At 32.1% G+C, this 12,237-nt stretch overlaps 1 protein-coding gene across 1 annotated transcript; it reads right to left on the bottom strand.

Moving 5' to 3' along the window:
• Window positions 1-11,653: 11,653 nt before the first annotated feature.
• On the bottom strand, window positions 11,654-11,803 carry K441DRAFT_594721 (uncharacterized protein; the record flags this gene model as incomplete). Its single annotated transcript, XM_067644964.1, has 1 exon — window positions 11,654-11,803. A coding segment is annotated over one exon (150 nt), but the record flags the coding sequence as incomplete, so codon positions are not given.
• Between the last annotated feature and the right edge of the window lie 434 nt (window positions 11,804-12,237).

Raw genomic sequence — 12,237 nt, 5'->3', positions numbered from 1 at the left:
TATTAAGTCTTTATATAGCTATATACCTAATAGCTATAAGCCTAGCTTACTAGATAATATAAGTAAATTATATAGGCGATAATTATGTTAAACGTGCGGGGTCATTTCGCACTAGCCAGGATTGGAAACTGCTTTAATTAAAAGTACCAATTAGGGTAGCAATTATGCATAAATTTACGCGTTATAGTAGATATAAAGCTAATGATGAATTTCTAGCATTATAAGTTAGTAAGTCTCTAAGACTTAGATAAGACTGTTTATAAGTATTATAGAGTACTAAGAGCTTAACAGCAGTGCTTTAAAGAAGGAATATTGTTATACTCTAATTTAAGGCTCTCTGCACATTAGGCGCGAAGGCAATAATATAAATATAATTTTTTATTAGGAGAGGTTCTAAACGTGTAAAAGTAGCTGCAATACACAACTTATATGGAATTATAGTAAATATTAGCGTGTGCGTAGAGTTATAGTCGCTTAAAGTCAAAGTGCCCCTTATATTTTGCGGCATAGGGGGTTTTACGCCACGTAGGGGGGGACGTTAAGTTAAATATCAATATCAATATGGCCTTATACTAATATTAAATATTAATAACACCACTAAAGAAATGGACTAACGATTATTAAATTACTACAATAACCTACTACCTTACTGTTTTGGACATAGTGAAGAGTCCCCTTAATTTCTTGGAATATTAAAGCATATATAGTTATTAGATTTGGGACACTAGTATTAGTTTAATCTTAGGGTTATAGATGGACTCTAATATATCCGAGTATAAAGAATAGCTTATAACACAAAATAAGTAGGTAACTTAAAGTCAGTTCCCTAAGTTCTAATAAATCTAACTATTATACTAAAGAGATTGTTATCCTAGGGTTATAGAAATCCGCCTGGCGGAAGCTTATAAAACCAATTCTTAGTACTAGCTACTATTAGTTTAATTCGTACTCTCTATCGTTTATAGGCAGGCTAAGAAATGTAAGAAATTAATATAAAAATCTGTTATAGCACTAACTCTTTGTAATATAGTAGTATTTCTTCTTCCTCTTTAATATTTATTAGTAGACTAAAAAAACGTAAGAAATTAATCTAAGAAGCTCTTTTATGGCACTAACTCTTTATAACGAGGTGGTACTTGTTCTCCTAACACTAACGCGGAGCCGCCATCTTTATTTACCTAATTAAATACGTATTTAATAAGTCGCTTCTATTAAAAAGTCCTTAACAATAAGATTATAATACACATTTTTATCTCTCCTTTTAATGGTATCTCCATATTTTATAGCTCCAATTAGCGCCTTAAATATTATTTTTAGAAGGGTTCTAAGTTAATATCTTATCTAAATTTAATTTTGTTTTAAAAGCCTACTAAAAGGGGTTAAACTTATGCGCCTGGGTAGCTACCTAGCTAAAAGGCTATATAACTTATATAGTACTATATACATTAAGTAACTATAAAAAATAATATATTAGTTATCGTTAAGACTATTCCTACCCCTTAGTCTATATAGCTGCTAAGGATTTTTATCTTACTAAAATTATTTTAATATACGCGGGCTAACTATCTCGGGCTAATTAGTAAGCGGGTTAGTTACAAAGACAAACTGCTAATTATTCTACGTGTAAAGGATAGATTGGTATAGAGCCAGATTCTAAAGGTTTTTAAAAAAAAGATAGGAAAAACTTTAAAAGAGCGTGGACTTTGGAGCCGGTATTAAAGGCTTCTATAAAAGTATTATATTTTTAAAAGGCGGATAGTAAGCAAAGATAGAACAAAATCCTTTCTTATTTATTAATTAACACTTAAAAGTATTCCTCTAAACAGAAGAAGAGTAAAGAGGTAGGGTAGATATAGTACACTATATATAGTACACTATAGAACAGCAATATATAACTAGGCACGCCTTATATAGTCTAACTAAAACTTGCTAAATAATAAGATAACCGAATTAATTATATATATAGAATATATAGCATACAGTACTACGTTAAAAGTTTAGGCTGCCTACCTAATTCCCTACTAAAAACTACTAAACTTACTATTACGGCACTGGCAGAAAACGGCAGAACTCCCTACGATTATATAATGGTGATATCCTCTACCTTATAAATTCCCTTATATACCGTAATAATTACTAACTAGCCTATAACACTATTAATGGTTTCTTTATAAGGTATGGAATAGCTTTAGTATAAGGTATATATATCTACAATTTTATATTTATATATTTTGTTTAGGGGCTTATACTAATTTAATCTTATACTATAAATAGCTTTATAATTTGTTATCTTTAATATCTATAATACAATACTTTTTAGTAGTTATGGCATATGGTATAAGACAGGCTGGTCCAGGTAATTTTTAAAAAAAGTCATCCTACTACTATCAATTGCGGTAAAGAAAACGTTGCTTAGATACCCTACCCGTAGAAGCTCTACTACAGGTACAGTTTTTAATTTCTTCCAGAATTTAAAAGCGCTTTTGGTCTATTAGTCTAAATAAATAGGTGCTAAGGAACCTGTATTTAAAAAACCAGATAAGGGCTTAATAAGCTTAATTAATATTAAACCAATGGCTCTAATATCAGCTGCTTTATCGAGGCTCCGTTATAACATACTATTACTAATATTTACTTCTTTAGGTTTAGTTTAAGCTTTAGAGTATTATATAGAAACGTACTAAGCCTAATATCTCCTATTCGTAAGATAAGAACGTTTTTTATACTTAGAAAACCGTACTAAATACCTAACTTATTATAAATAAAATAAACTCTAGTTAAAACCTAAGGAACTTATAAGTTAAAGAATATAAAGGGTCTTTAAAACTTACTTCTTTATAAATTATAGCCAGCTTGTAATCTCTAAACGTAATTAATAGGCTTACTTAAATTTCTCTTAGCGTTACATCAACATATAAATGCTTATAAATTAAGTAAATATCCTAGGAAATAAAAGCTTCTTTAAAAGAAATAATGTTTGGGTATTTTACTGGTTTAAGCGTAATCTAATTCCAACTTTAGTGCGTTATAGGTCTCCGTTTAATTACAACTGCTATAAATTTAGAGTTATTCTTATGCGTAATTACACACGCGCCTACCTGGTCTTCATTAAGTATCTTATAGTACTTTAGCTAAGGAGATTCATTCTATAGAATTAAGGCCTTTAGCTAGGGCAAAGCTAGAAATAAACTTCCAGAGTTAACAGTAATAGGAAGTTTAGGTAGAATGTTTCCTCTAGTAAGAAACGATCGTTTTAGAGGTCTAGGTTAATGGGTCTTATTAATTAAAAGCCTAGGGAATAATATGGCTCTGCTACCTAAAGCTATACTCTATTACATATCTATAAACAGAGCATAAAGACAGGATATTTTATAATTAATTATACTATCTAATTATAGAATGCAGATATAAATAACTACACCTACTGCTGTCGTTTTAGCGGTGGCCACGCAGCCTTATAATCTTTACGCTTGCGGTGTTAAAGCCTAGTTATATCGTATTTAGAACAAAAAAAAGCTCTAGGAATATAATGGTCTGCGGTCCTAAACTAAGCATTAAGCCTCTATTGTTTTATAAACCACTCTACGCTATATAGGAAGCCGCTAAGTTTTTAGTAGTTTAGCTCGTCTATCCTTAGGGAAAGAGTAATTATATCGCGTGGGTGTCTAATATAGAAAACAATCTGTTTACTATATCGTTGGCACTATAAGCAGATATCTTCTTCTCCTTTAAAAACAGCTAAAAGGCCTCTTTCGCTAGTTATCTCACTAGTAAACTCTAAGGAAGACGAGAATAGCTTAGTTAGGGCATATATAACAGCATAACTATTATTTCGGCAACGTATAACTCCTTCACATCTATAAAACCCATTTTTATAATATAGTAAGCAGTCTAACTCTAGATAGAACAAAGATATAAGCAGCGCTAAGACTACTCCTTCCCGTTTAGACTTTCCTAAGGGTTAAAATTAAACTGCTCTTTATAGGTTATCTATTTACGTAATATCATCAAGCCCAGGTACTTATCCTACTTTAATATTTAATTAGAAGTAATCTTCCCTTAAATTTTCATTAAGACTATTATATATACCTTGCTATTATTTCTAACCATCTATATAGGAAGAAAGTAAGTTATAGATACTTTTTACCCCCTAGGGTAGGAATTAAAATAAGAATCGGTATAGGAATCGGGACGTTATATTTAGCTAAGGATCCGATATTATAGTCCCTAAAGAAAGGACTATATTAGGAGATTGTTTGGGCTAGATATGCTTGCTTTCCTATAAACTAATTCCGATTAGATTATTATATAGTAGCGCACCATCTAAGTAAGGGCCACTTTTTAGATCTACTTGGGGAAACAAACTTATATAATTAGCTTAAATATATTACTAAGCGCTAAATCTTACATTAGAGCGGCCGAGGTAGCTCTTGCTCTATAAAAGGATTAGTATAAGCTTTAAGTATTCTTAGAAATACTTACGCTTCCTATACATTAATTTCTCTTTCCCGCTTATATCCTTTACCTTAATTAGGATTCTATATTTAATAAAGAAGTAAAAGGAGGGAATATAGTGTACTAAAACCTATTTTATGCGCATTATAATTTACGAAGATATGCGCCTAATTAGTTAAAATTAAAGTAGCGATAACTGCTACCTTTTTGCCTGATAGCTGTAGGTTTCTAAATATTCATTAATTGCTAAATGTCTCCTTTAGCAAAGATTCTAGAGCAATCGCATTATAGTAGCCGTTAGACCTCTAAGCCTTAATAAGCTTTTTAATGTCGCCAAAAATAGATTTCTTTTCCTTTTGCTCTACAAAAAATCTCCTTATAATAGATTTAAAGTTCTTACTACACTATATAACGTCCTATAAGTAGAGACCTATACTAAAAACAATTAATCCTCCTAGTAGTTTGGTTATTATCCTACTTAAATTAAGTGTATCTCGTTCTTACCAGAGCTTATACCCATAGTTAAATTAAAGAAATCTTGCAATTTGCATTTAGAACCTAGAGTCTTCTATAAAAGGATAAGGAACTCTAGAGGAACTACCCCCCTTATCCCGCCGCCATTAATACCAAGAATTCTAACCCCACAAGTTAGTAGTTTAATTAGTGCAGTAAGGAAGCCAGCTCTACAAAGAATACATTCTAATATAGTAAACTTATATTTAGCACCGAGAACACCTTTGCTAAACGTTTTAACGTAAGTATTATACACTAAATAACCGCAGCTAAGTATATATTGCGGGATACGCATAAGATAGTAAAGGCATATTTTACTAGACTTTAAAGTCGACCAGATAATTCCGGTAGATTAAGCCACACTTATATACGACTCTACGGAGGACGCATTATCGTTTTCCCTAGTCCATTTTTATAGTTCTTAGAAATTGCGGCAGAACTTCTCCTCTACCTTCTAAAATTGCTTTAAGGCAAGCTCTTTAACATTATAGACTAAATTAAAGGCTTTTAGGCAAGACTGTCTGTATAGCCACAGGAGAATTTTAGGTAAAAATACTATAATGTCTTAGTAAGAAAAAAAGACTTAATATTTAGGGGAGCTTATAAGGGGCACCATAAGGATAAGCGTTTAAAAAGAGGCTTAAAGCAATGTACGTAGTAATATCTTCGTACAATATAATATATTTAACGCCCATTTGTAAGAAGTTTCGGAGGTGGTTTAATAACACGCTATTATAAATTATATACATTCTTATAGCTATAACGGGATTAAACGCTTTAGTAATAGTTTGTAGAGTATATCTTAAGCAAGCTTAATATAATCCTTTAAGATAGGTAGCTAAGAAGAGCTAATAGGATTGACGGCGAGCATCCTTAGAAAGGTCAATTTCTTTTATAAGCTGCTCCTTTAATGGACGAAAGTAGGCTAGGGGCGAGAGCTTCTCATTAATTAGAAAAACGATAATTAAAGGAAACATCGCCCGGATATAGGAATTCGTACTAATAGTTTACATCGCTTATTAATTATAAGCTCCGTTACTTATAAAGAATACTAGAATAAGCCTTAGCCGAATATTTTTAGGTAAGTTTAAAAAAATATCTAAAGCGGTCCATTATATAAGCTGGCTAAGGAGTAGGTCTATACTATTGAAGTCGTCTACAAAAATTACAAAAACACTATACTATGGTAGGATAATACGGGTAAGGGCCACGTTAAGCGCCGTTTGGGTATTTATATATAGCCATATAAGCAAATACGTTGTTATTTCATGGCAAGTCAACGGTGTCTGCTTTGGCGGAAGTATAACTTTAGCATTTCCATTAGCAAAGAATATAGGGTGTTCTACGTGTATTATTACATTATCTACACATATATTTACTATACCTCCGGATTAATTTCTTTTAGTATTATTATAGGGGAAAAGAAAACGCAACGCCGTATCTTTATTTCCACCCGTTTCGCTATAAAAAAAGACTATTAATAGTATCTGTGAGTGTGGTTTCGGAAGTTTATCTACTAAGTGCCGGAAATAACTAGTATCGCTAATTATAAGGCTATTAGAGCCGGCAATCTGCAGCCACAAGATATAATTGTAAAGAGATATACTTACTATAGATAAAGAGAAAACGGGAACATTTAATATATATATATTAGGGGTAGTAGTTTTAGGTAAAAATAGAAACTACCTATAGTAACAGCATCCTTATTAGGGCCTCTTACCCTCTAGGGGAAACCCCAACAAGCTATAAATAATTTAGATAACGATTACTATAATTTCCACGACAGATAAGGATATTACTATAGTTTTACTAAAGTCCGCCTAGAAAATCTAGCCGTTAAAGGGCTAGAAGTTCGACCTACTTAAACTATAGATAACGACTATATACAGTATTTTATCGATACATTTTATATAGAGGGCTGCAATAATCTTAATCTAAAGAACTAGGTAAAAGCCTTAATTTATAATAAAGATATTAATAATATCTTATAGGCGTCAGAGATAACAGTAAAAGAATTTATGCAGTATATTAACATACTAAAGACACTTTCCTATAAAGATAGATTATTTATTTATCTAAAAGGTAGACACCAAATTAAGGCAGCAAAGCGATTTTTTAATACCGATAAGAGGTAGTAGGTAGTAGACTTTTATTCTTTTGGTTAGTTCCTAAATAATAACTAAGAAATATCTAACTAGGTATAGATCTCCCTAATATCTATAAAGACGCTTTTTAAACCAACTATTCCCATTCCCGTCCCTTTTATAATAGCAATATTTATCGCAACTTACGCTATTATAAGTCTTGTAACAATAGGTGGTATAATATTTAAATTAATCGGCTTTTATTAAGTAAGAGGAAAGATATACAAACATTAACTAAAAGGAAGGATAAGTTGTTAAGGCGAGCTTTTAATAATCTAATAAAGTTTATTGGCCTTTAGGCAACGTTTAAAATAGGAACCTTATACCGTATCCTAACAATGAAATACAATAAGGTATTAGGTATTTCCTATACAGCTAAACGCTAGCTAATCTATATTAGGAGTTTATCTATTATCTAGAATATATTTAAACAACTTAGTTAGAGATTTTTAGGGAACTTTACCCGTATTATCTAGACTTAAGAACTGTTTATATAATATAACTACTAGCTCCTATATACTTAAACTATGACTAGAAAAAGATTAAATTATAAATAAAAAACAGTCAGTTATTTTCTACGGTAAGAGATAGACATAGTAGAAGAGGAATATACTAACGCGCTATAAATATTAAGGGACGTATTCCTTCGCTCCTATTATTTATAGAAGATACTAAGTATCTAGAGGCTCCAGCAAAGGCTTTAAAGTCCCTATTTCCTATAAATATTAATAAAACTCTCCGGTCCAGTATGTATAAAAGCTATTTATATAACGCTAGGGCAAAAATTAAGCTTGCCGAAGGCTCTTTTTATACTATTAAAGTATCTTAAACTGTTACATTTTCTATTGCGTATAAAACGATGTGGCTAGCTACTATACGTCACTCTCCGCAGTTAACTAGAATCCCCTACCTTAAGGATAAAAAAGAGTTAAAACTAAAGGCAGTTATTAGCAAATATATATAGTCTCTATTTACTAGTCTTATATCTAAGTAAGGTTACATATTGCTAAAGATAATTAAACTTTGAAAAGAGAGTCCCAACTAGTAGCTTGTTTATTATTTTCTTAAAACCTACTTCCTAAAAAAGCGCTATTACATTAAGCTATAAATTGAAGTTATTAAATAAAAAATTTGCGATGCTATAAAGGACATCACAGCCTATAGTATATAGAAACTCCTCCCGTCGCTTACTTAAGATATATAAAAGTACCCCATAACTTACCTTTATAGACACCCTTTTAATAAATCTTATTAAATCGACTGAGAATATCTTTATTTAAGATATATTTATAGGCTAGTGGAGAGGGAGCTAGAATTGTACATTAGCTCATTTACGGTTAAAAGAGATATTTATTTCTCCTTCTTTAGCTACCTAACGGCAGAGGTAGAACTTCTTGCGTTATTTTTAGAACTTTTCGGTGATACCAATATAAGTACAGTTTCTCTATTATATTTATCCTTTAAAGTCTCTAATGCTTTCTCTAATTCACCATCTATCTCTAGCTTACCCCAGCTTGCTTTACCTAATTTAGGTAAACTAGAGTAGGTGCTAGAGCAAAAGCAAAAATAGGTGCTAGAGTTAGAGCTAGAGCTAGAGCCAGAGTAGGCGCTAGAGCTAAAGTAAGAGTAAAAGCAGGCGCCAGAGCTAGAGTAAGAGTAAGAGTAGGCGCTAGAGCTAGAGTAAGAGCAAGAGCGGGTGCTAGGGCCGTAGTAGGGGCGGGTACTAGACTAACTAGGGTCACCATTGCGGCGGCTAAGATACCCTTTAGAGATGCAGGATATTGCTAATCTGCTAGGACAAGAAGTAACCTACGGGCCTTTCCTATTCCTATAACTAGATTAATAAAATAATCTAGTAAAAGCTATCCGTTTATTTCCTATTATTTTCTATTTATAGGAAAGAAATATTTATCTTTTTTTAAATAATAAAGGTATAAGAAATATAGCACTTTCTTATATACTTTCCGCGCTTAATTATAAATATTTCTTTACCTTAATAAAAAGGGATAGAGTTAGTACTATAGATACTAGAAGGATATATACGCTAGAATGTAGAATAGTCTTATTTAGTCCTATAGGTGGTATAGTGTATTTAATTAATACAGCTAAGAAGAGGAAAAAGGTTAAATTTTTATTAGACTATCTTGGTACTTATAACCGTAAGAGCTTTATACAATCCTAGATAGTTAACCTTATAATAGGATTAAAGTAAAAAAGTAGTCTTATTATAAAATATATAAAGCATATACTTTTTAATATATTCTATAATTTAGAGTTTAAATATAATTATGTAATATCTGTTAAGGGAGTAATAATAATTGGGTATTTGTATTACCTTAATTATTATAGTACTAGCAGAAAACGGCAGAACTTAATAAATAGCTATAGTTACGTGACCGGAAGATTATATCCCTTAACCCGTTAACTTAGGCACGTAGGTTATTAATAAGAGCCCACCAATTAGATTAGTAGGATTTAGTAGCCGTACTTAGGAATATAAAATTCGGAGAGTGGCCAAGGCTTTGGGGGGGTTTTTTTTACCATCTTATTTAGGGGAATCTTATATTAAGTCTTCCGAATAAGGTCTGTATTAAGTCTAGCGTAATTAGAAGGTATAGTGGTGGTATATTTAATAGTTAAATTCTAACTTACGCGTTGTTCTAATTTTGGTATTCGCGTACGGGCCTTCCCTCTACTCGCCCTAACGGGTCAAGGGATAAGACTTTAAGCGGCGCTACTTATCCAAAGTCCTTTCCTTTCCTTTCCTTTCCTTTTCTCTAACTTTAAATCCTCGTTTATAGACAATCTAATTATATAGGCTTATATACGTCCTTCCTGCTGTGCTTATACCTTAATTAACTAAGTCGCTAATATTAATCACGTATCTAGAAATATTATTATTAATAAGATTTAAAAAATAGAAAAAGACTTAGAAATAATTAATTTAATAAAGGGCCCTTATATTATAATTTAAATACTAAGAAAATTTAAGTAAAAATTATTTAATTATATCGCTAATAGTTATAAACTATCCGCAGCGGAGCCTTCTTTATCTCGTTTCCAGACCTTTGTCCGAGGTTTAACCGCGCATTAAACCGTTTTAGGTTAAACCCTCGGAAGGATACAGGCCTATATAATTGGAATGTCTATTAATAAAGATTCAAAGCTAGAGATAGAAGGAGAAGAATAGCAATGTTATTACCCTATTCCAGGTGCCTATTACCCTATCTCTGCTTTAATCCCTACTCCTCTCCTAAGACATTCCTTAAACAAGTTTTCGTGGCGTACGGCCCATACTATAGCTCTATTAAAAAAGTATATAATTTAAAAGTTTTAAGACACTCTGCTTTTATAAACATATATTTAGGGAATTTCGCCCAGCAGAGGAGGGGTATCTATTAAGGCGTGATAATAGTATGTATTAATATGCATTAGCGTGCTTATATTAAACTATATTTTTATAGTATTAATTTTAACACTATCCTATTTTTAGAATACATTTTAGCATCATTATAGCGCACGCAATCTCTTCCCCGCTTTCTATTATTAAATATTTTAAATATTAACCACCACCTTAAAACCTTCTAAGACGTCTATAAACATTTATTAAATTATACTACAAGAGCACGGTAAATAAGATGTGCCACTATATATCTTTCCCTAAAAAGTATGCGTGCAACCACGCGGTTAACCATAAGATTTAGAACTATTGCCCAAACGTACTAAATAGTGAAACTCCTTACTCGGACTAAAAGCTAATAAAGGGTAAAAACGGAGCAATTATATAATTAGGTAGTTTCTTAGCGAAAGGGAATTGCCCTAACTACACCTAATAGTATGTTTAACGTCAAGTATACTTATTAACATGCTAATCTCCAATCCTATAAGACCGCCGTAAGTAACCCAAATACCAATATTGTAAAGGCTAATGCTGCTGTTTTAGAGGGGTCGAAGAATTTAGGAGTAATTTAACAGCTCTCTAAACTTATTATTAGCAATAAAGTTTTTAGCGAAAATAACATACCTTTAAATTTTTTTATAACTTTATCTGCACTATAATAACTTCCTTCCTAGTAGTTTATAGTAATATGGCCTATAAGACCTAAGTATTCCGTGTTGGGGAATTAATGGCTTTTAAATAACTCTTTAATCTTTTTATTAGTCTAACCATTAAAAGAAGTCTGGCCACTTGCTACCTTATATAGGGTAGATCTAAGGGCAAAAATGTCTACCTACACCAATAGTAGCTCTTTAGGGTATTAATAACTATAAGCCACGGTAATAAGGAGAGCAGAGCCATCTAAAGATAAGCTACTAAAGTCGGCGACTTTTGCATGCAAATCTTGGTCTAAGAGAATATTACAGCATTATAGGTCCCCATAGATTACGCCATTTAAATAAATAAAAGCGACCGTATCCGCAATTTCTTATCCCTATTAAAGCCGCTATTTTAAAGTAACGTTGTCCTTATAATCCCAAAGATAAGCTTAGAGATTATAATTACTTATAAACTTAAGCCGAATACCAGCGTCGTAACGCCCTTAATATTGTAAAAGCCCTGTATTACCGCCACGTTCGTCAAAGCGCTTATATATAGCTCTTTTAATAAGAATTGCATCGTCGTTTTTAAAGTAAGGGATCTTAATAATACTCCCTAATAAGGCATCCAGACAGACAAAGCCAAAGTTTCCCTAGTTTACCAAATCATCTCTTATATAGCCCTTTAGCCATCTAATTTACATTTCCGGGGGTTCTTGAACCGCGGTATTATATAGAAGACGTTAAGTGGAATATGGATTAAGTAGAGTTATACGGTTATTTATTACCAAGGGGCGGCTTATAAAGCTGTTTTGGGTTCTTAGCCATATTCTAGCAAAGTGCTTCGCTATATCAGCGCCGTCAAATCACGTAATAAGGAATCGACTTTATAGTTAAGTCTCCCCGTTTGCAGCTAATTTATATTAACTTACACCTAAATAATAAGCACTATCCGCAGAGATTGTAACAGTAGGTGGATTTTCCTAAGAAACTAGAGACGCTCTTTAACTAGGTTTATCAAACCTTTATCCGGCTTCTAAACCGCCTCTATAGCTATTTAACCCTCTCCTACACATTAAAGTGCTCG

The sequence above is a fragment of the Cenococcum geophilum genome, assembly GCF_001692895.1.
Source record: "Cenococcum geophilum 1.58 unplaced genomic scaffold K441scaffold_88, whole genome shotgun sequence".
Classification (NCBI taxonomy): domain Eukaryota; kingdom Fungi; phylum Ascomycota; class Dothideomycetes; order Gloniales; family Gloniaceae; genus Cenococcum; species Cenococcum geophilum.
Note: the sequence above shows the minus strand (reverse complement) of the source record. Positions and strands in the feature narration are given on the sequence as shown.